This window comes from Teleopsis dalmanni, chromosome 1, assembly GCF_002237135.1.
Source record: "Teleopsis dalmanni isolate 2A chromosome 1, ASM223713v2, whole genome shotgun sequence".
Classification (NCBI taxonomy): domain Eukaryota; kingdom Metazoa; phylum Arthropoda; class Insecta; order Diptera; family Diopsidae; genus Teleopsis; species Teleopsis dalmanni.
In genome coordinates this window covers 76,501,019-76,527,693 of record NC_051846.1, presented here as the reverse complement: position 1 = coordinate 76,527,693, position 26,675 = coordinate 76,501,019, and the positions used below count along the sequence as shown (strand labels likewise).

At 26.8% G+C, this 26,675-nt stretch overlaps 1 protein-coding gene across 4 annotated transcripts in view; it reads left to right on the top strand.

Annotated features, from left to right (window-relative positions):
* The window catches only part of LOC119669251 (galactosylgalactosylxylosylprotein 3-beta-glucuronosyltransferase P), a 56,894-nt gene extending 32,363 nt beyond the window's left edge, over positions 1–24,531 (top strand). For 3 of the 4 annotated variants that reach the window (XM_038079077.1, XM_038079075.1, XM_038079076.1), the window contains 7 exons: positions 12,104–12,189; positions 13,987–14,458; positions 14,873–15,559; positions 20,857–21,046; positions 23,449–23,606; positions 23,665–23,955; positions 24,037–24,531. In XM_038079077.1, coding sequence (XP_037935005.1) covers positions 14,336–14,458; positions 14,873–15,559; positions 20,857–21,046; positions 23,449–23,606; positions 23,665–23,955; positions 24,037–24,150 — 1,563 coding nt within the window. In that variant the 5' untranslated portion in view covers positions 12,104–12,189; positions 13,987–14,335 and the 3' untranslated portion in view covers positions 24,151–24,531. The remainder of the gene's footprint in view (positions 1–12,103; positions 12,190–13,986; positions 14,459–14,872; positions 15,560–20,856; positions 21,047–23,448; positions 23,607–23,664; positions 23,956–24,036) is intronic. The other variant, XM_038079078.1, reaches the window with a different exon arrangement.
* Positions 24,532–26,675: the final 2,144 nt, after the last annotated feature.

Genomic DNA, 26,675 nt, shown 5'->3' with positions numbered 1-26,675 from the left:
ATATAATTTTTAACATTCGATTTGTAAACAAAAAACATATGATTTCCTTAATTAGGGGCAGTATGAACACTTGAAATTAACTTAATTTCATTTTTACGAAATTAAGGAAATTTGACTGTAAGAACATAGTATTATACTATAGAAAATCTAATGTATTTTTAAAATCCTTAATATAATGCAATACATTTTTTGGTCAAAACAAGACTTTACCTTATATATTGTAAAATAATTTTTATTTCATTTATTATATTAGTATGAAATTTGTAAAAAATGTATTTTAGAAATTTATTCAACTGCTCAAGCATTCACATCTTAAATAATTGATTATTACATTTTGCTATAAATATTTGTCGTTATACTACAGTAATTTGCTGTGACATGTATTAAACTGACCTTGTCAGATACACAACTGCGATATAAGCAGAAACACAATAATCTGTTTCGGTATTGTTATGGCAATTCGACGCGTTCTACAGCGTCGGCTATAATACCACAAACTGTAACCACTATAAATTCTCGTTCTTTATTATAACAATTTCCGTTTCACACTTCCGCTGCCATTGTTACCTCAGAGCCTTGCTATTCAAATCTATTTTATTTCTGCCAATTGTATACCACTCAATTCAATAAACCATTTATTATACGCGCCTACGGTTTTCTGTGTGTGTGTGTAATAATTACTGTGGCTAATAGTATTAGTACCTACTGTTATAGGATCTCATTGTCGACATTCAAAGTTTTCGAACCCTGTTGCGCTACAGACTAATTTGTTCGCAAAAGCAGCAAAAACAGACGAAGGCACCCAACTACGTAACGTCTGTCACTAACGCCTGGGTGCGCCTAAAAACGCAACAATGCGTGTAAGCTACTTAACATTGTATGTGTGTAATGCAACAGTTACCTACATCCGAGTGAAAAGGAACTTTTTACAGAAAGCATTTAAAAGAGCCAGTGTGCTCCCTTGTAGTTAACACAAGGAATTCAATAATGGATAGCTGGAATATATGAATGCCACGCCAGTATAGTTTTAAAAGTTTATCATTAAGTAAGGTGTGAGGCGTGTTTAATACATTTTTATTTCGTTTTTATTATTATTGTTATTGTTGTTGTATGGTTCCTCTTTTAAAATGAATAGCATTTCATAATTTGATTAAAATCATGTAATGTTGCTCTTATTATTTTTATTATTATTATTATTGTTAAGGGATGTGGTACTGCGACCGTTGGGTCTATTGTGTCCTTTTCTAGGTTTAAAGTAGGTATCTAAGCCCAGTTGTATCAATAAAAAGTAGTATAGAACCTACTTCACAGATTTTTATTAGCTCTTCCGTAAGAATATACATTCCCATTCGCCTATTCCATGTGTGCTTTAGTGCAGGGTATTCTTACAGCACATGTGTGGCCGACTCCTCATTCTCTTCACAGAATCTTTAGTTTGCATCCGTAATTATACCCAGTCTTGCAAGGTGGTGTTTTAGTTTACTGTAGTACAGAACCTACTTTACAGAGTTTTATTGCCTCTTTCGTAAGAATATACATTCCTAGGAGCCTATTTAGTTTGTGCATTAGCACAGAGCATTCTAACAGCACATGCGTGACCGACTCCTCATTCTCCGCATTCTCCGTTTGCATCCGTAAGTATACTCGGTCTTTAGTTTACAGTGCTCTGTTAGGATTCCTGTGATAATTCTAAGTTTTTCTTTTGATAGGTTCATACAATCCTGATATCTCTTATTATTATAGGTACCAATAAGTGATTTGGATTGTGTTAATCCTAGTATATAATCACAGTAATCCTTTTTATTCTGGTTCTCTTACAGAACCTCTTACATATTATTGGTTTTGATTTCACCTAACCTGCAACTTGCTTTAATTCAATTATATTCATAGATATAGATATTAAATAGTGTGTGTGTCAGTATATTTTTCACCTGCCTGGACCTTCAGACTTATTTTTCAAATAAATCGCAGTATATGTGATATGATCTATCCATAATATTTTCACATTCATTAGTTATGATAAATTGTTTTATATTAATTTTGGATTTTATCAGAATTTGTCATATTTATTTGTACGTGCTTATTAGAAAATAATAAATTTTCCACAGCTATTTGTTATGCTTTGCAAATATTGTAGTTACTTTATATTTCTGCAAATATTGAAGAATTTTAAGGTCAATGGTTTTTTTGCACATAATTTCACTCTTCACTTCACCCTCAAATCGTGCTTCTTATTCGAATATTTAAACGATTGATAAACGATAAATTTATATGTCAATTTTAAAGCAACATAATTCTCTCACGTGATTAATAGGCCTAGAAAAATAAAACAATAGGCATGTATACTCTATTTACCTGGTATTTATTAATGTATGTATATTATTCTGGTCTGCATAATACAATATCTATTAATATATTTAATTTAATGAATGAGTAAACTATAAAAGTTATTTTCAATTAGTCTGATAAGACATAGTTATTGATTTGTTCAACAATTGTAATGACAATTGAAAGTGGTAATTAAGTAGAAATCACAATGTCTACCAGTTTTATAATTTTTTGTGATATAATTAAAAATTACTTTTTCATTCAAAAGGGATTTTGTGATAAAAATGTGAGATATTAAATACTTAATAATCGATTTGGGAATGTCCAATATTGTATAATAATAAATTTACAATTGTTAACATAAATCAAGAATGTTTTCTATTATATTATAAAATAGTAATTCTTTAAGAAATTTAGTTTTTTATAAAATGGATATGATAACAAAGGTATTAGTTTCTGAAATAAAATGAAATAAAATACAATAAGTAACCTATTAAAATAACATGACATAAGTTATCCTAAGATTAGTGTTGCAAAAAAAAAAACCAAAATGAGCAGCCGAATGAAAGTAAATAACGTGTAATAGTTACAAAATTCTTTTACAAAAAATGAAAAGGTTTTTCGAACAGTAGTAAACTACAACAACAAAACTTCATTTTATATTTAATTATTCGTAAATAATTTTTTAAGAATGCAAGTACCAGTAAACTTTCAAGTAAACATTTATTTAACACAGTATCACTCATTTTGCATTAAAAATATAGATTCATATAGATTACTTTTCACATATATGCGTTTGTAATGAAAGGTTCAACTATGTACATATATTTATATATTTATTAGCAAAAAATATTAAAAAGTTTTTCTATTGCGATCTTTGCGCAAATCTTATTATATATCTCATTCCTTTAATATTTTAACGAGCGTAGGTTTGTTTATTTTTAAAGTCACATTCAATTGTTACTTGTAATACCTCATCAGTTAGAGATATAAATATCGTTGATAATAAATTTTTGTAACTGTATTTTGTAGCAGCTAATACAAATATTTATTGTTTGTTCCTATGCACTGTATTTGGTTATGTTTTTTTAAAAACAATTACCATTTTCTCTAGAGTCTAGACGATGAACTACTTAATAGATTAATATTGCCTAAAAAATTTTTTAATAAATCTTTATGGCCATATTTCTAACACATTGTCTCTATATCATTCTTATATACTTGTTATGGTAAGCGACTACCTTGTTGATTCATAAGCAGTTCTCAACTATAACCACTTAAGACTTTTATACAGGATATATTAACATATCACTCAATAAGTCATGTGACTAAACTAAAAGAAACAAATTTTTTCGCATTCTTTCATATTCTGACAAATGCTGGATTCACCTATAGTGAAAAAGTTAATGCTATATAATTCTTTCCTAATCAATATGAAAAAGGAATAAATTTTGTCCTTCCACTTAAATAACCTTAGATTTTAACAAATCAACTTCTACCAATTTTGTGTGCAAAGGTGCGTATGAGTAACATTTTATGATATTTTTTATAAAAGCTATATATTTTGAAGATTTTTCCAATGTTCATACCTTCATTGCATATATTTTAGGTAAAGCACACTTTTTTGTTAAGTGCATCTTACAACTTATACACTTGAATAGATAAGAAATGAACAATGTTTTCCTTTCATTCTCATACAGTTTCTCAATTATTTTTATTAAATCAACATAATTTGGCAGTATTTAATACATATTGAATTTATTACAATTATTATCGGTATAAAAGCTTGTAGGGGTTCATATTCGTAACAGAATTTATTACATCAAATAGTAAAATAGGAATATCATTACATTTTATTATTATTCGTACTTTTCAAATGTTTTATTTTATTATTGTATGATGTAAATAATTAAGACTCTTTGTACTAGGTTGGAAAGCAACAGCATATTCCGTGTTCATAGTGGTGTATGAATATGCGACCATAGAAAATCTTTTGTGCTAACGATTGAAGATTGTATGATTCTACACGAATTGTGTAGAATTATGGATAAAATCCTCATCCTAGCGTTGCATTCTATTTAAACTGCAAATTGAAAACTTGAAAACTTGTTTATAATAATATGATAATCTGCATATAAATATAATTTAACTAATTTTACTTAATAACTTACTAAATATTCAACACATATTTGTGTCGATTATTAAAATTTCATATATTCTAACTTACTGTAGCAGAATTTCATCTAACTTACTTTAATATGTTTTGTATACTTTAGGTCGTGTGCAAGATCAAGTAAATTAATGGTAAATTGAGAGAAATAGTAAATTATGACGGCATCGCAGCGAATTTTGGTATTTGCCAGAATTTTGAGTAGGGTAAATTAGGCAAAAATTAATTAAATTATGTGTTACCATTATGAAAATTTATAAATAAATAAATTTAAACATTTTAACAGAAAAATAATAAATAAGTATAAATAAATTTAAATTTACTTTATCTTAATTTACTCGAGCTCGCACACGGCTTTAGTAATATTTTCGTCCTTTCGTTTCAAATCCAAAAAAACATTATTTTTGTTTATTTAAAATGTATATAGTTTAAAAAAATACTGTATATGATTTTATACAAATTACGGCATGCATTTTTATTTCATATTTTATACATTATTTCATAATTTAAACATACATTTCTTAAATTTGTATTCCAACCGCATTTTATTAATGCTGTTCAGTATGTGAATATTTTGTAAGAACAAACAAAGAAAAAAATGTTTTCATTACAAATTCTATTTTCATTTTTGAAAAAACCAAAAAACGAAAAGGGAAATATATTCTCTTGCTTCTCATAAATCCTGATATACACCAATGCTGTCAGATTATCCTTTGAAAACGTTTCTGGCTTTTATTATGTGCGTGCCTGTGTGCCTGTGTTCACTTTTTCACACATTTATTTTTTACGTTACTGGTTTCTTTTCTGTGGAGATAAACAAACACAAATTCAACAGCATATTTGCATTTCCAATGTGTGTGTGTGCGCGCCTAACATTATGCAATTATTCTTCTATCTTGACACATATTTCTGAGTGTTTGCTTCCGAATAAAGTTTGTGTCGCGCCTCACTGTCACCACTCACTGTTCCAGAAAGTCAAGACGAAAAATACTTCAAGTCAACACATAAAAGACTTGTGCAAATAACACAATTTTGAACTTGGTGTAGAACGAAGCCATGGAGAATGGACTTGTATATTGTAGTGTGTTGGTGAATATGGATGTAACTAACATAAGCCCCCACACAATTACAACAAAGTTATTCTATTTTAGCCTTATTCATTATTTTATTATACATTTTTTTTTACTTAGAATTCTTGTGCTTCTATGCCTCTCAAGGACATTGGGCTTGTTGAAGTGCACAAACTATAAGTTGCTCTCGATTACAAGTGCATTTCAGCTGAATTGTATCTTGCGGTTGTATTTATTACTCCGTATATTATTGTTTTCTATTCTGAGGGAAGGCTTTCAGTACTTCCATGAATTAAATTACTTTGCATCGAAGCAGCACAGTATCAAATGCTTTTCAGTTTATTAAATTCGCGAAGTCATTTTTTTGTTTTCCGCATGTTAATTTCGCCGTGTAACCATTTTACTCAAATTGTTGTGGCAAATGAAAAAATAGGGTAAAAACTGATACTATATAAAACCCATTTCTTTTAACAGTTTACTATTTTATTCCATTTCCTACTGCAGCCTATGCAGCCGGAAGGAAATGATTGCGAGCACTAAGTATCGCTGACAAGTTAAATATTTTTCCAGGGGAAAAACAAGTTAACTACACAAATTCAATTTAATTTTTAATGGCTTTTTGGATTAAAATATAGGTTAACCAGTCGCATAAGTGTTCATTTAAATGTGTAGTGAAGTGTTTTAGACAATTCAGGATAATTTCAACGAACCAGTTAGTTAGTAAGCTAAACCAAATTAATAATTAAAAAGAAAATTTTTGTGCAATTTCAGAAAATAGACTGAAAATAGAGAGTAAAATTAGGTTACAAGTTTATAATTTCTTTATTTCCGTTTACACTAGTGTCATTAAGTTTGCAATCTAATTGCAAACTTGTTAAGCTTATCAGCCTTGTATTAATTAAGAGAATTTGTTTACATGTTGTGCAGGTTGCATTAATTCTTTGTGTAATAAAAACGATGATTACATAAAATTTTAATTAGCTTTTCTGCAATGAAGTCTTTGTGAATTCGCATGTAAATTAATCAACGTAGTAAAAAGTAATTAAGATAAAAAGTTTAGCTAAATTAAGTTACCTGTATATTATATATGTTATACTACCAAACAAAATAGTATACTGTAGTGTAATCTTATTTATATCTAATGTTGATATATTATAAATAAAAAATAAATAAAATGCATTCTATATGGATATATTACATTATTAACCTAAAAAATGTCATACAAAATATAATTAATTGTGCATATAATTAATACTTTAATAATACTTTAATATGGAATTTTATTAAAAAATATAGTTGATATATCCTTTTGTATAACACAAAGTACTTTATATTTAGTTTTTCATCAACATTTTTTTTGTTTATTTAACAATATGTCTTTATTGAATCGCTTTTAATTTATAATAAGTAATATTATAATATAATAATAAGTTTTAGAATCTTAAAGACGAATAACATTACATTACAAATGATTTTATAAAAAGATACTATGATAAATTAAATAATAATTTATAAATTATTTTAAAAGGCCTGTTAATAATTAGCCAGGGCTTATGTACCTGGAATTACGGCGCCTAAGTTAAATTTATTAGTAGGATGATCTTTAGGTAAGTAGGATGGCGGGTCTATCATTTCGTTTCAGACACAAGAAACACAGAAATGCGAATATAAAATCGTCTAGTAACATTAAAATATGATCTCAGAGCACAAAGCTATGATTCAAGTTGCTCTCGTTTTATAAACATATGAGATAGAAACATATTACACGGTTTGGGACGATTCTACTTCCATTAGAAGAAAACTTATGATTTTGTTTGTTGTTTAAAGCAAACAATGTCCGTTCCGTAAATGTTGAGAATTTATGTTTTTTCTTCTCTTTTTTCATTTTTTATTTAATTTTCTTTAATTTTATTTTTGTACTTTCTAAACAATATTTAAAAAATAAAAATAAGGACTAGCTAGTTAAATCATTTATAAAGTAACAAGATTTGATTAACGTATGGTAATTTCATTAATATCAGTGAAGTAGATAGATACACAATTTAGGTATATATTCCTAATAAAGTATTTGCAAAGGGTTGGTGATCTTGTGAAAAAGTTCGAAAAACCATCTGTCAAGTAGAAAAAAAATATACATTATGCTTTAAAGGCTATTATGACAGAATATTTGAAAAGCCAAAAATAAGGTTTTTTTGTTTATTACTTATAAATTTAATTGTCATTTTCAGGGAACTATTACACTTAACAGAATTCAATTTATTATTAAATTATAAAGAAAATGGAAATGTTAGCAAAAATCTTTTCTAATCTTTTTTATTCTATCATACATTCGATTAATAATTAATTTTGACATATATAGTTGTAAAGGGGAGTTATGTTAGGAATGTATTCGTAGCGCCATAGTATCGTCCTCAGTTGAACTACCACAGAAATATTAACTTGCCGTGATTTGTACAGGAAATGTTTCTGCAGATCGGTGAATAGATCGGTAAACAGTTACGCGTTAAATCTACGTGTTTTACTATATAGATTTCAGCTTTTCATAAGCGATATTCATCGCTGTGGATAAATTGTAGCTTTACAATTTCAACTTAAGCTTTTAGCAATATACAGTAGTCTTCCATTTATGCTCTGCTCATCTTAGAAAATGGTTGTAAATTAATTTTTGAGCACCTTACGATGAAATTATTATTAGTATTTTTACCGATGATGGCTCTGTACTCGACATGTGTAACTCATACGCTATTTTATTTTCTTGTGTCTTACACGTTTGCCGGGACCATTTCAAATTCGTTTTAATAAACATTTATCTTGAGTACTCAATATGAAAACAAAGTTTTAAATTTTAAGATAATTAACTATTGCAGCATGCTCCGACTTCATAGAATGATCAATACATCTTGAATTCAAATAAATCGAGATGTATAATATCCTGTATAGATATAACTTAAAGATTTGACAAAATCCGACACAATGTGCTTCCGTTTTAACATAAAAAACATTAATAATTTCCTTCTTATCAACTGGTATATCTCTGAAAGACACTTTATTGTAAAATTACATCTATAAAAGAAATACACCCTGATAATAATTCCACTAATGTGCTGGGAATTATGTTTTATATACTTTTTCTGCAAATTTTGTCGAACACGTCAGAATAGTATTCTAGTTGTATGGAAAATCACGGCAACGCAATCAAATCAATACTGGTCATCTGCATCACAAGAAGGAGTCAATTATACTGCATAATTGTCATAGAGTATACTTCTAGATACTTGAGATTTCACTTGGACAAACGGCACAAATAATTAAGTAATTTTATAGTTTCACTTATAAACATATGGAAATGCAAATAAGTTTTCAATTTTATAATAAGCAATATTGTAAGAAAAAATTAATATTTGAATTAAAACATTAAATTCAGTTGATTTTTTGTTTAAATACAATACTTATTTAATTATGTTTCAATACGCAATTGATGCATTGACAAATTATCTGTTTGTGTTATCTATTGATTTGTGTTTTTATTTCCTTATATGTACAATTGAACAAGGTTAAAGTATATTTTCGACTTAACTTAGTAAGTATTATTTTTACCCCATTTTTCTGTAATTTTAAATACATTTATAATTTACTTCTACTTTTCAAAACGTTATACAATATTACAAAGGTGACTTATCGACTTATTAATTATTAAATTTCTAAATGTTGATATTAGTTTTATTTTTTTTTGTCAAAAACAAATAATTCTAAACCAAATCAACAAATAAAAATGAAAGTAGCTTACCTCCACCAGTTTAACCCTTAATTATAAAAAGTTTATTTCATATTTTTATTTGATAGTTTAAGGACTAACCTTAGTAAAACTAAATAACAAAAATGTGATTGTTAAAGTTTACATAAAAAGTTATTCATTTCACCGAAAAACATACAGATCTATAAGCGTTAGTAACTCAATTAAATACATCAAGCAAATCAATAATAATATATATTATACACTCTATGGCTTTTCCGATCTGTCAACTGTTGCATTATGCAAACTTGACTTATATACACTTTTATTTAACTTATACATTAGACGCTTATGCCTCTTACTTTATATAAACAATCAAAATAAAAGAGTTATTACATTATAATTGAATACTTTCAACTTAATTTTTAATCCTACCATTTATCTTGTAAAAGTCTTTCATAAACAAAATATATAATTGTTGATTTTCTTTATTTATAATTTGTATTTTAATTTCTTTACTATTATAATTTTAACTTCACCTCATAACATTGTTACAATTATACTGCAATCAATATTCCGAATCAGCTACTATGTTAACCTATTAATGGTTGTCACATGTAGATTCAAAATGTGTCAATTTTTTTCTCATTAACCTATCCATCACAAATATATTTTGTTTAACTATCATTATCGTTATTAATTTAAACTATGTAAAATTTTTGACCATAATATTTGATCACAAATTTTATCAGGTAATTTAAACCTGTGCAATTAAATAATAAAACAAATTTAAATTAATATAGATTATATCGTTTAAAACAAATAATTTTATGGTCAGTTACTACACTTATTTTAAGTGTCCAATTAAGTTTAGACATTTATTACTTTTTTATTAGTACTATTATAAATATTATTGATAATGAACATAATTTAAATCAGTTTGTCAATAATTTTAATCAGAAGTTAGTTTTAACAAAACGGTGTGGGACAATACAACACATGCTTTTCACATAAATATCTGGCTTAATAACATAATAATATAGCCAATAATAATATAAAAAAATAAAATTATATTGCATATCACAACTGTAGTAATGAATATTTAAGTATATAATTAAGTGTAAGTGTAAGTTAAGGAATGTGTATAATATAAACATGGATAGAGTCGTCAAACATTGATCTGGAAAAGATTAAGATTTTATTGCATACAATCGAATTGAAAATATCCTTCGGTAATTATGAAAAGAACAGGGTATAATCGGCCATGTAGTTGTTGTTGCAACCCGATTATATTTTATTATAAATTATATTGTATATTATAACTATAGTAATTAACATAATTAAGTATAGGCGTATGATTAGGAACTTGTATAATATAAACATGGATACAGTCATCAAACATCGATCTGGAAAAAATTAAGATTTTATTTAATACAGTCAAATTGAAAATACCTTCGGTAATTATGGAAAATATAGGGTATTATCATCCATCAATGGGCGCAGTGTCACGCATAACTAATGTTTGAGTTCATCAAATACTAATACTAATAAATATGGAGGTAAATTTCAAAACAATATTATTAAATGCAATCAGCAAAATATTTTGGTAATATATACAAAATAAGTTCTTTTGTACAAATTTTATTAAAAAAAAGTGAATAATCAACTAAAATGTATATTAATTGTATATTCTATAAATATACTGAAAATTTTTTGGTTCATTTAATAAAAAATTACAAGTTTAGTCCCTGCAAATATATCGGTTTTCGATTTAGTTATTCCGTCCCAGCAAATATTCTTTATGTATTACAACTTAGTTTTTTGTCATAATAAAAATCATTTTATTCATTCTTTTGAAATAAGACAGTTAACAAATTTATACAATAAAATAACAAACTGCTAGGTTTATAAATGAAAACTTTTCTTCAACTTTAAACTTTCATTCATTAAAGTTTAAACAGAAGGGATATGCGCGTGGATAAAAGTGACCGAACTGCAGTATGCTAAATCAATTTTTTTCATTGCCTTGAGCTATTATATATTTACAATATATAAGTACATTTATATACTTCATATAAAATGATGTCTCTTGGCAAACATAGCATAAGCTGATCCGAAATAAATCTATATATTTTTTCGACTTAGTTCTTGTTTTCGCTTCATCAGAAACGTCGGTTTTTGATTTACGGTTCAGTTTCGGTTCTACGACCTAATATATGGTGTAGTATTTTAACAGAACTAAAATGGTCTATCAAAAGAATTTTCAAACTGTTTTGGATTTTGTAATTATTATTACAAAAATTAATTTAATTATTAAATTCGAAAAAATTGTCAAAAACTTTTTACAATTGTTCACTTTGTGGTTAGTTTCACTTTTGAATAAAACACATCTTACATCTAAATTAATTAATACTTTTCTTTGCTGGAAGTTTACTCGTAATACCCTTTCCATACAGTTATACGTATGAAATTCAATGTATTTATATATTTAAAAATATATTTTTACCACAATTATTTTGTATGAATGCTAATAATCATAAATATAATATATAATATATAACAACATTCCAATTTTTTTATATCTAAAAATTTCAATTCTTCGAAATCTTCAAAAAAAATTGGTTAGTAGCAGATAATAATAAATATTTCAGTTGAATTTTTTTAAAGTTTTATTATTAAAACCATGAATTTTATCCAACATATTCGGAGTTGTTCCATTATTTGAGCACCCTGTTTGCTGTATATATAAGTTTTTTACTTTTTCTTATATTCATTGTTATTTTATTCTCTTATATTTTTCAGAAATATTGAACTGAAGAAACCGAAATAACTATTACAGTAAACATGAGTTTGTTTGCAAGAAGATGTTCTAATCGCAAGAAACTATTGTAAGTACTAGAAAATTTTATTATGTATATACAATTTGTAAATCAGGGTTTGAAAATTGAAGCGGTTTTATACTAAATTTATTATATTTTAAATTAAAGTTTTGGTTGCACACGTAAAAACTCAACAGATTCTAAAAGCAGAATAAAAACCAAAAATCTAAAGTTAAATTATTTAAAGTTTAAATATTTTTTAGCTAAATTTGTTGTTAATTTATATAAAAAGCAAGAACGGTATGATAATTTTTAATAGTAAGATTTTTTAATTTAATTCCTTCTAATTAAATTTTTTTTTAAAAGTTTGTTAACAAATCAGTTTAATATGTTTTTATAATTTTTATAAATCTTAAAATCCTACTTTTATGCCAGATTTTTGCATCTATAAATAGAAGGATTATTAATGTTAAAATCATAATTATTTTTAAAATACAATATATAATATAATAACATAAAAAATAATATTATAACATAATAATTAATTAATATTTTCAATTACTAAAATTTGTTATGTATGATTTAAACAAAAATTTTCCCATTTAACGGAATGTGGTATTAAGAAGTGTAGTTAAATCTTAAACTGAAGTGATATTTATAGAAAAAGATTTAAAATTTCAACTTAAAAATGTATTAATTTGTTTGATTGGAACAAAAAAACCGGCATTATTTACTAAATTGATAAAATATCACATAGCATATAAATCGCCTTAAAAGTTGGAATTCATATCAATCACATAAAAAAAACCTACTAGTCACTACTTAATATTTTGAGTTCACATTCTATTCATACGAGTAAGATCGTTATTTAACGGTTTATGTAAACTTTTCAATAAAAACAGTTTTTTAATTTTTATACGAAAACTCTTTATTTCAATATATAAGAAGAGTATATTTTTTTTCTCTTTAGTTGAAAAATTAATAACCTCGTTAATAATTTTAATATATATTAAAGAAAACACGAAAAAAAAATTTTTTTAATAAAATAATACCTTTTTTAGCATCTTTGTCGAAAGTTTTAAGGAAAATAATATTAAATGACGTTTAAATTAAGATGTAAGTTACTCGAAACTGAAAAAGTACTTTTTCAGACACGAAAATATAACAACGAATTGATTTTAAAAAAATTTTACCCATCTTCTTTCAATATACAAAGAACTTAAAAACTAGAACTAATAATCTGACCATAAGAGGAAATATTTTCCCATGCTACTATTGATCACTCTTATATAAATTTTTTATGATAATTTTATTTTTAATAAAACACGATGTCGAAAGTATATAATTTCGTCTATAAACGGTTTTTTTGGACTTTATCAACATGAAGGCGGGAATGTAGTTCTTCGATCAAAACAAAATAGTATCGACTGATATACAAACTCTATTCTATCCGAGAATAAAATGCAATCGTATGAAATGACTGCAATCATTTTTGAGATATATTATTTCATATGACTGCATTTTATTATCGAATAGAATTCCCTTTAATACTTTGTATATCAGTCGATACTATTTTGTTTGGATCGAAGAACTACACCAGCGTCTTTATGCTGATAAAGTCGGAACCAATCTCAGCTAATCCAACTAATTTCAACCAATGGATATTTAAATGACTAAAAATTGATGTAGGGCTTAACTTAAACCTAATATATGGCTTAATGAAACGTTCTTGATATGTTTAGGAAAAGCAATCTGTTTAATTTTGTTATTATAAAATATTTCCAACTATAATTTTATTTTGATTCATTTTCATACCCTGATTTAGGAATTAATATGAATAAATTTAATTAAACATATCTTTTTTAGGTTTAAAACAACTAAAATTATATATTACCAGAGATATTATTAAGTAATTTAGAATATTAACATAAAACAATCATTAGTAGCTGTAAACTTGCATTAAAATTTAAGACTATCTTTAAGGTATAAAGATAAATTTCATAATCTAAAGTAAAACGAATGAAAAACAAAAATAAAAAATTAACTAAGCCAACACGAAAAAAACACAAGACATGAACAGATAAAATAACACATCAAATCACGCACAGAATACGAGTATTGAACAGCAGAAAACAATCCTCACACACGAAACAATAAATTTTAAAACAAGAAAAAAACAAACAGGAAACCAAAATAAACTGAGCAAACAGACAAAATGGCACTGGGAAAATCCATTAAAATGTACCTGACAATTTTTGTAGCAACCACATGCATATACATGGTACTGTATCAGTATCACATATCACGACAACCCATAACATCACCCGAACTCTTAAAGGTAAGTCGTAACATCACTACTATCTTTCTCTACAATAAAGTCTCTATTTAAATTTTTTGTTTGGAAGAAAATTTAGAATAGTTTTTGTGTACTTTTCTATTCACATAGAGTATCTTGATAAAATTTGTTACGAATAAAATATTTTCCTTTGGTATTGGCACTGAATTTCAGTAAGTTTAACACTCACTAGCAAATTTATTTATTAGCAAAAATGCACAAAATTTAAGTTCTTGTATATAAGTTACAGACAATCACCACTTAAGATTAGTAGTTAAGTAATTTTCATATATTATTATTAAGTATGCTTTAGAATTAATATAAAACTTATGTTTCTCACACGTCCTCACTTTTTCACATGAGTTTTTATTATTCGAATATCAATCGCCATTTTGTGAATTATATTTGTTTTTACAGAGCAAAGATTCAAGTAATTTAGTTGGAACTGAGATAACAGCTGAAGAAACTGGAAACGTTAAACTTTTAAAAACAACATCCTTTTTAAACAGATATAATCTATTCTTATGGTCGCCAGTATCATTACTGACAAGTCAACAACGAAAGATCTCTACATCATCATTATCTCAGGCACCGGGCGTATCGGTGCCTGAAGTATCATTAACATCTCAAGTAACAGACACATCGATATCATCATTAGTATCATCTACAACAATAAAATTATCGTTAACATCAACATCAACATCATCATCATCATCATCATCATTATCGAATACAAGCATTTCATCAACAACATCATCTACGGATGAGAAACCTTCCATTTTGAATGTAGTAACACTTCAAAATTTAGACAATACGAATAATACTTTTGCAAATAATAAAAATAGTAACAATTATAATATGTATGTGAATTTCGAATCCAACAAGAACTTAAGAGCAAAATTAAAATTACATTCAGATACAAATAACACTAAAAGTGCTACAATAGCAACATCAACTACTAAAAACGCTACGATAACATCAGGTAAAACCATTGGAAAATCAGCCATTCAATCCGCAGCCTCAACAACACGTACAAGATTAACTACAGAAATACGAACAAAATCCACAAAAATTACAAACTCCTTTGTACCGGAAGTAGTGCCCGTAAATACCAAATATCATTTTTTTCTTAATTATTTTTTATTAGCTATTTTTATTTGCACTCCAATGACACTCTTATATATTTTGAGTTAGTTGCTTTTCCGTATAAAGTAGTGCAGAAATTGTAGTTGTTATAAATAAAATTCTTCAGTTTTATTTAATTTCTATTGATTTCTAACACTTCAATATTTTTAATAAAAGATGAGAAGACTCAACGATATGCAGACATCTGTATGCAATCTGGCCACGTTCTGATAAAAGGAAATCCAAAATTTTCATTGCGATACCCCGTAGGCCACTAGACCTAAGTGGATCCACTAGGGATAGCCGGTATAACCTAACCTAACCTATGACTTAAATAGTAAAACAAATGTCTTTACTTTATCGTTTTTGGAACTTCTATCAGTGCTACCATTTTTTTCCTTCATATTAAACCATTAACCCTTGTTTATTTGCAAGTTTCAAGACTTTGAATACTCAATAACCGTATATTAACTGTAAGAATATAAATAGAGGAATATCTTTTGTATAAACCATATATGATCATAGTAGGTTGTAAAGCCCAGAGAAAAGAGGTTAATTGCCCAATTAGCTAAAAAGTAAAATTAAGGCTTTGTCTTGTAAAAATGGGTAGAAATATTGAAAATCTCATAACCAACCTTATGAACACATTTATTTGATCGTCCATATGAACTTAACATGCTATGTATTAAAAATCCAGTCATTTAGTTGTTCAAATAATAATATTCTTAAGAAATTTGTGGCTAGCAAACATGGTTGTCAATTATAAAATAAAAACAATTTATTTAACTGTAATCTTGTATAATCTCGGAGTTTATGTGTTTCAATAAAATGAAAACACTTGTTTTTAGTTTAAAAAAAATTTGTTTTTAATTATAATCATTCTCAATTACAACATACTTATTCCAACGATTGTAGCCCATGTATCCCATCTCTGCAGTATCTTAAAAATGACAAGCGTTTGACTCAAACTATCAATCTCGCTGCTTTTTGACTTAGAAATGAAGCTATATGAAAATAAAGATATAGCTGTGAAAGATATGTGGTTTCACAGAACAGTGCCACAAGTCTCACAAAACGTCCTTTTTTGGCTTTGTTTCGCGAGAAACTTCCCTGGCGTACAATTTCACGTTTTGATGATGTGAATAGTAGTAGTCAATACTAAGATAATACCATTTGTCAGCACTGATCTTTTTGTTTGTTTATGGTTTATTTAAACAAAATCTCATATTCAATAAGCTTTAAAAACGTTCATCCAGAAAGTCCATAAAATACTTTTCATTGTTAGCTACTATGAAAATCGTTCCCTAATAAACAATTTTTAAAGTGTGAGTAGAGTTAAAATTAGGAACTGAATGTAACAAAGAGGCTGATTGTTACAAAAATTTGCAGCACATATAGTTTATTTGACTAATTTTAACGATGCTTTTTCAAGCTGCATGATCAGGACACTGTCTTTGTGAAATATGGTTGGTCCAGAAGTTTACAGCAATAATTTGGTTTTATTGTTTTACCAGTTTACAAAACTCTTTTTACATTTTTACATTTTTGGGGCACAAACTCGTTTCGGACTCGAAATACAGGGTTCGCACAACTTCTTAGTTTGATGTTTCAAGTCAAGTTCCTGATAGTAGACTTAACTTTTATCCATATTTACAAAAACAATTAGGCAGATCAGACCATTTTTTGCTTAAAGTTGTATTTTTATATATGTTACGAATATACTTAATCTAATAGAAGTAAATAATTTATTTAAAAATTATAAAAATGAGTGTGAATGTTACGCAATTTTTTGAATCTAAATGCTATAGTACAAGTATTTAGGGTCTGTCATATTTCTTGAGATATTCAAAAAAGTGGTAAATCATGTTCCCACAATCATATTAAAGAAAAATTTCATTCAAATATTTTGATCGTCTTCCAGTTGATAATATTCATATCTCTCAGATCTTGTCGAACACTGTCACTCCATCTCTTTCCCGGTCTTCTTTTTCTTCTCATCGTTCTAATTTCACTTTCGAATATTTTGGCTGCTGCTCTTTCTTCTGGTATTCGCACAAGGTGTCTTACCCACTTTTTATGTGATTATTGCGTTACCTTTCATCACTTGATCGAGTTCATCTTTATATTTTAAGCGATATTTTCCGTTTTCTTGCACTGCTCCAAATACTTTTCTCATAATCCTTCCTTCAAATACCGCCAATTTATTTGCTTCGGCATCAGGTTTCATTCCCATAAGTGACTACAGGCCGTATAATTGTTTTATGTAACAAACTTTTGGTTTTTCTCGTATATTTTTAGCAAGTAATTATTTAATTAACACAACAGTTTTTTTACATCAGAAAACAAAATTGATTTTGTTCTGCTGTTGTACAAACTCAATAGTTAGTGGTCAGAATTAGATTATGAAGACCTCTGAAACTATGTTTTTAGTAAGTGAGTCTCAAAACTTACTAAATAATAGCTAAATAATTACTAAATAATAATAAATAATATTGATTTGTTCAATAGAGTAATATTTTTCTTCTTCTTAGTTCCCTTCAAATTTTTTAAAAAAATATAAACAATTATAGTAAATGCACTTATTCTATAAAATTAAGATCTGTTAGACCTGTCTTGCGGTTTGCAGAATAAAACATGTTAAAATGTCATTATAATCATTTAAAACTTATTGCATAATTAATTTAGTTCTATCCTGTGAATAGGTTTGGATTTGATTTTCAATTGCTGTTTCCGGCTTGAGGTTTTGTTCTAACATTTTCCAAATTTACAGCCAAAATCAGGAAATGCTTTAGTATTTTCTTTTTCTGTTCAAATGTTAATTAGCTATTTGAAAGTTAATTTGTACAATGTTTCTCAAGTATGTGAAAAAACTTACATACTCTTCGCTTACTTCGATGCGATTCCAATTCTACGTTTTAATCGCATGACATATGTAAGTTAACACCCGCGTACCCCAAATCCGGCCCTGTGCTTAGTTTCATTAACGGAGCAATCATGCGATATTGTTCGAACGCATGGTTACTACCAAACGGGACATCCACTTGTTTGTCTGGAAAAGTCCCGTTTGGCTTCGGTAGCTCCTAAGTTTAAATAAAAGAATATTTAACTTTTAATATTAAATTAACTAAAACAATATTTAACTTCTATATACTTTTGGTATCGTTTGCACTTACTTGGGTTCCGGTCCGAGTTAAGTCCATTATTATGTGAAATTCGCTAAATCAGATAGAAATTAGCAATATATAGATTTTTGGGAAGCTAATCCACATTGAATACTTCTAAATAATTATGTTAATAATTTTATAATATACGATATGCTCTTCATTTGATGTCATTATACAGCTCTGTGATTATAATTAAGATTTGCGTTTGAATTCATTAGCTTTGCTGTACATCTAATATAAAATTAAAATACATTTGATGATCTTTTAAGAAATCTCAAATATTTCTATGTGGATTTATGTAAATTCTGTGCTTTACAATAAGAAATTATTACTGCCATTTGAATCAACTACTTAAACAGATGACCTTCTATAATTTCCATGCATCAATTTGTATTGCGTTAGTCTACTGGCATTCTTTAAACAGTTGCATTCTAATTTTTTAATGCCGTCACACATCTGACATCTAATAGATTAGTTACATTTTGTAGTGAATTTAGTTTTTTAGGTCAATCGACTATTGTTATAACCATTTCACATTTAGTTCTCCATATACGAGCAAATATGCAATGCTGTGATTCCAAATTAAAATTTGCATGTGCTTAATTTAAAAATTGCGTACTGCATAAGATACAAATAACAAATGAATTTAGAAAATTTTATATAATTATTTAATGTAAATATTTGCTTTAGAACAAACTGCATGCGGTTAAATTAGCTTATTTATAACAACTTTAATAGCATGTATCTTTTGTTTGTTATAACAACTTTTATCTAAAATTTTTTTGATGTCAAATAATTGTTACTAAATGCACTAAAATTGTTCAAATCGTTTTAAAAATTTGTCTTTTAAATTTATTATATTAATTCAGATCATAATATGAATCAATTTATATAACAAAAATTAGGTTTGAAATAATTTTATTTAGATAAAGATATGATTTGTGAACGCAAATCATCTATTTTATTTATTCTGTTTATTTTTGGGAGAAATAACTGAATATATACTTTATTTCAATGAACCCTAGATACTTGTGTATACATATAGCATAAAATTGAACCGTTTTATATTTAACTTCACCTTTTAAATTTGATGTCTTGAGTGAATACTCAACATTTAATTTGCCTACCAAATGCTGTGCGTTATTGTACAGCCACTTCTTATTTCGCTTCTACTCCGAGATTATAAAGTTGGTCGTAATAACCTATTGTATAAAAGAATAAAACACAAAAGCTTTAAAATATCTAGCGTCTTTTTAGAAAAACATTTTAAGAAAGAGCTTCTAACTGACTAAAATCAATAAAAAACTTAATCCTTAACATGTTTAAAGTCTGGAACCAATCAGACATTGGTTCTACAACGCCCAACCTTATACCCAAAATTACGAGGATTATAAAATCATAAAGCCTTTTTTAGCAGATCGAAGCCCCAATATGTAATTTTATATGCATATTAATTTAGCAATTATTTTTTTTAATTCAAAATACAAATAACCCACCATCATATATGCTATATAAAAATAGCGCATTTTAATAACTATGTTTACATATCTATTATGTTAACCAAATATTATTTACCTACGGTTATTGCATTAGTTTTGTATTCCTAAAAGTTATTTTAGTATATATAGCAATATATTTTTTTTATTTAAATAAATTCTTTTATACAATTTATTTACTTATTCATTAATTTTTTATAATTATAATTAAAATATTGTCTTGAGCAAAAACTTTGTTACCACAAATTCATTTGATTATAATATGCTACCAATTACCATAATTAATATAAAGGTGCAAGCAAAGTAAAAGTAAATTGCAATTTTTATTTTTATTTTTTATATCTCACTATATTACAATATTTCGTTGTATCGATTCATATTTGTAAAATTACAAAATACTAACAGAATTAAATATTAAACAATAAATAAACTTGTTTACATGCAACAACGTAATATTTTTTACTGTGAATTAACTCTTAACTACTCTACTGCATGACAGTTTTTCATTTCTTTAATTAATGCTTGCTTGTTAATTTATTTGTAACTTACTCATATATATATATTTTTAAAAACATTATATAGGTATTAAAATATTAACTATGTTAATTTTTTACAGCCTCCTCCTTTATACATTATTACGCCTACATACCGCCGTCCGGAACAATTAGCTGAGTTAACACGTCTCGGCTACACACTAAAGCATATTACCAACTTACTATGGTTAGTAATCGAAGACGCCAATCAAACATCACCATTAGTACAACACACACTAAATCGTATTGGAGTCCCTTATATATACCTGATAGGTAAATACATTTCTTATTTTACTAAATAAAATTAAGAAATAATATAATTATATATAATTATTCAAAAACATAATTATCACACCATTTAAAATTTTAAAAGTATATTAAAAAATAACTTATGTTCAGCCCAGAAAATTCATTTTTATAGTAAAATTCCTTCACTATTTATCACTTTATAGAGATACATTTATTATTCAAAATATATAGATACATTGTTCTCGAATATAAAATTCAAGAAAAACAATTCTTTTTATTTTATTATTTTGAAAAATAATAATACTTTTATTTTTATTTTAATACCTTTACATCACATTAATAATTTTAGTACTTTAGTACTGGAAGTTGTACTCTATATATAACGATTATATATGGCAATCACACATATTTAGCACATTTATCACATTATAAAATATATAAACTGTCTCTATTTAAACTGTTACGGACAAAGTTCTCAAAAACAGTAAATTTCAAAATTAATTTGAAATTAAACAATAATAATTCAAAAATCAAATACAGGAGTTCAGGTAGGGCGCAGTAGACTGAATCAAATAATTACTTAATAAAACAGAGAATTCATTGTAATGGAATTTATAGATTTTATAGGGTACAGAATAAAATTGCAAAACACGTGCTAGAAGCTTGACCGGCACTCTTCCATAAACAAACTAAACTGCTGGTAGAGTTAAACGTTTATATTAATTATACAACGTACTAATTAATCAGCTATGGAAAACACAAATTATTGTTTTTAAATTTTTTTAATAGAAAAATATTCCGATATTTTGATTTCTTTCGATATTTATTACTAAGAGGGTGATGTGGCACTGCGACCATCGGGTCTATTATGTCCGATTAGATCAGTCTCTAAACTCTGTTAGGTCAATAATAAGTAGTATTGAGCTTACTTTACAGAGTTTTATCGCCTTTTCCGTAAGTTTTCACATTTCCAAGAAAGAGGAGGGTACTGTGTCCTAGTCAACAGAAAGATTCAAGCTTTATGACCGATGTCGCTGCTCCTTTCCTGACTGGTCTGAGTATTCATTCACATATGCCAGTATGTCCCGGTATACACAGAATCGACACCTGATTTAATTCGCCGGTTTAGCTTTTCAAGGAACTAGCGAAATATAACATTATGAAATTATAAACACATGTTATGTATGTATAATAACAAACAAAAAAGAAATAAAAATGTAAGGGAAATAAAAAAAAACAGTGACAACGAAAATACATACATTAAGACTGAAAAGTTTTCGGAAATTCTCATTTAAAATTCGCGCGCTGTATATTTTTCGATATTTTAAGTTTATGTAGTTTGGCAGCACTGTCCTTAATTACTATGCCAAAAATGAGCGCGATCTGTCAGACAGTTCGTTTACGGCAGCTGTTGAAACCAGTTCACCTCAGTAGTGCGTTGCGAAATGTCTTCGACGGTCGTACGACCGTCCTGAAAGGCTTTGTACCACTCATAAACTTGAGTTTTCGATAAAACTGATTCCCCATAAGCCTTTTGTAGCATTCGCAACGATTCTGCACACGAAATTTCGTTCGAAACACAAAATTTGATGCAAACTCTTTGTTCAATATTTTTTTCCATTGTTTTTTTCGCAACGCACTACTGAGGTGAACTGGTTTCAACAGCTGCCGTAAACGAACTGTCTGACAGATCGCGCTCATTTTTGGCATAGTAATTAAGGACATTGCTGCCAAACTACATAAACTTAAAATATCGAAAAATATACAGCGCGCGAATTTTAAATGAGAATTTCCGAAAACTTTTCGGTCTTAATGTATGTGTGCACAGTTACCACACCTGTCTTATAGTTTAGTCTATTGTTACTGAAAAACTTTAGTCTATTGTTTGTAAAATTGGCAGCATTTTCAGAAAATATCTTTTAATGAAGCAATGTCCAGTTATCCTTTCTTAAACATTAGTTGAACTTTTATAATCAGAAATTTGTTAATATTGATTATATTAATTAGATTAGATTAGATAATAAGATTAATATTTTTTTTTGATTATAGTCGTATATAATTGATAGACGACCTATCATAAGAAGTCCGACAGGTATACAGAGTTCGTATAATAGAGACCTTATAATTTCTTTCATCTACCACTTGACAGTTGAAAATCTGTCTGATATATACTGATAATGTCCTTACAGCATAGATATCATTGCTAGTATAAATATCAAATTTGTTGTGTTAATTAGTTTACGCTTTCAAATAAAATACAACCTCGAAACATATCACCTATTTATTATATCCCATATATACTTTAACTTTTCTTTAATATTTGTCTTTACGCATCCGAATTATAATAACATTTTACTTTTAATTATAATGGGAAACTAAAAAAGATTATTTTTTAAATCAATTGTATAAATAATTGTATATTCCAGCTCCAATGCCAGAAAAATATAAAAAGAATAAAAAGGCATTACCTCGGGGTGTGTCCAACCGTAATCGTGGTCTGGAGTGGTTACGACAAAATGCAACAGAGGGAGTTTTTTACTTCGCTGATGATGATAACACCTATGACATATCAATATTTGAAGAAGTTAGTTTAAAAAGTATTTATACTAATTCTTTTGTCTTATTTATATACATTCTTTTAGATGCGTTATACAAAAAAGGTTTCCATGTGGCCAGTAGGACTGGTAACAAAATTCGGTGTGAGCAGCCCAATTATACGAAACGGTACAATCTCTGGATATTATGATGGCTGGATCGGTGGACGTAAATATCCCGTTGATATGGCTGGCTTCGCTGTTAGTGTGAAATTTCTACATGAACGTCCAACAGCGCAAATGCCTTTTAAGCCGGGTTATGAAGAAGATGGTTTTCTCAAGAGTTTATCACCATTAAATGTAACAGAAATTGAATTACTGGCATCAAATTGTACAGAGGTAAATGTATAATAAACTTAATGTATGAGTTAAAATTGATTTTTAATATGGTTTTAAAACATGTTTTCAAATATGTTTCAGATTTTAACATGGCACACACAAACTAAAAAAAATGAAAATGCTGCACCTCTCAATATGACTAAATACCGTGATACAAATCTAGTTAGCATTCATAAGCTATTAGTGAGAAAATAAAAATCAACAATTCTTATTAAAGTTGTTGTAAAACATTTATAGTTATTAAATTAATCAGAATTACATTTGTATTAAATAAATTAAATTTAAATAAAAAACTCAAATTTTGTATACTCGTAAGTAAGCACCGAAACCAAAAAGCAAATTTATGGGGTACCAAAGAACAAGTGAAAATCGTATTTATATATATTATATTATATGCATATATATATACATATACATTTAAGTAGTATTTATTCTTAATATATAAATTAACTAAAACATACAAATTTTTAAATTTATTAATTTTTAAGCCAAATGTTTTCCGTAATGAGTGAGCACTTAGTGTTTGATGGCTATAAAGAATTGTACAGATCTAATAAAACCATATAGTAATTGAATATTGAATTGTAAAAATGTAAATAAATATTTTTTTTACTTATTCATTAAAAAACGAATCTTTTATACATTTAATATATACGTATACAAAATTTCTTTACTAAAGAAATTTTATTACACTGATGTAAAAATTAATGAGTAATTGCAATACTTATTTAATATATATATTTTTACTGCTACATAAATTAATTTTTTATTATATCGAATTATTTAATTATTAAGAAAGACATAATTTTTTAAAAATAAGAATTTATTATTTGATTTCAAAATTTATCTTAATATTATTTAACCAAAATGTACATGTATTTTTCATAATTATTTTATATATTATATTTATATTTATATTAATTTGATTAAGAATTTAAAACTAACTAATATATTTGAAACAAAAAAAGTAATTTTATTATAGTTTAAAAAGTTCCTTTAAATTATAAACTAATAGAAAATAAAATCTTTGCTTCTGTAAAATAATTTTATATAAAATACCATTTTCCAAATATTATGTCTCTAAATTATGAAATATTTTGAAGTATCGCTATTGCGACTCATAAAAAAGCAGAACTAATGTATTTAATATAATTATATGTAATGCTATAAAAAATATTTTTGTTTATATAAAATTATTTTTTTTTGTTTTTACAAAAAAATTTTAATTAATAGTAGTTGCAAAAAAAAACTTTCTGAAATAGCTTTTATATTTAAGTATAAGTTTAAATTCAATTTACATAGTTTTTGACTGAGGAACGTACTTGAACAAATTCATTGTACCTTCTGAGCCTTTAAAAATAAAATATGAACTACTATTGATGTACTGATAATCATGATTATAACTAATAAAATGGAGAGTGTCATGCGATATTGATATTACAATTTTCGTTTTTTTATTTTTGTTGTATGCAATTTTATTTTTGAAAATTTTCGATTAGAAATTTAATTTATTTGTATAAAGTAAATCGATTGTAACCAGTAACTAGGCATAGTAACTTCATTGAAATTGTGTTTAAACAATAGGTGTGAAAATGTGACAACTTTATCATCTAATTACCTTTTATAAATTTTTAATACCTATGTTATATAGAATATTCAAAAAAAAAATAGCAGTTCACAAAGTATTCACATAAATGCAAATCTTATTTGCGTGACAAATCGTTAAAAAAACAAAGCAATAAAAAACCGTGATAAAATCCTTGTTAATCAATTTCAATTTATTTAAGTACTGTTTCTTGTATAAAGTAGGGTCAAATATAATTTAAGGCTGTTGAAATTTACGAGAAAGTCAAATATAATTTAAGCCAGTCGAAATTTTCGAGAAAGTTAGTTACAGTACAACAAATGTCAGAAATTACAAACAAAAATTTCATTTTTCGAAGGATCCTTATGTTTTTAAAATTATTCAGATAGCAAAGTTTATCCACCTGGACTTACCTAGCCTACCATGTTGTTGTCGTTGATGTAGCCCATGGAGATCTATAAAGCAGGAAGCATAAATACGAATACATGGCTAAAATGAATGAGGTAAGGGAAGGCGGAAAAGAAGAAGGATGGGGTGGCATATAGGAGGGATAACAATATGAATGATCACAACTTAGTACAACTTATTAATATAGATTGGAATAAATGATAGTGTAGGTAGGTGGTGAACAAAAATAATTGTGTAGGATACAAAAGTAATAAGGATGTGGATGACTGAAATTCAAGCTAGCGTAGATCAAGACCTTTCACTTATACTTTTTTGCAAGTCTTATTTTGAATATACTTGCCTGCTTTCTAGACTCTAATACGCTACTACTACAATATTGTTGTTATTATAGCTACATTACATTATGGTAATCTAAATTTGTTACATAATGTTCATTTGAATTTTTTTAAAATATAATTTGCTTTAGACACATACGTTAACGTACATACGTTTTATCTATGTTTGATAACGACTTAAACTATAAAATTTTATAAATAAAATTTAATTGAATTACAATGAATGTTATAAATCATAAATTTTTATCTCAAATTGTTTATATAAAAATTACCAATTATTAAAACTATTTATATTTTAATAACATAATAAATATTTCCCAATTCATTTTATATATGGTAGTTGGAAAATTTTACTATTTTAAAAATATCTCTCACATACTTCTTGCATACTT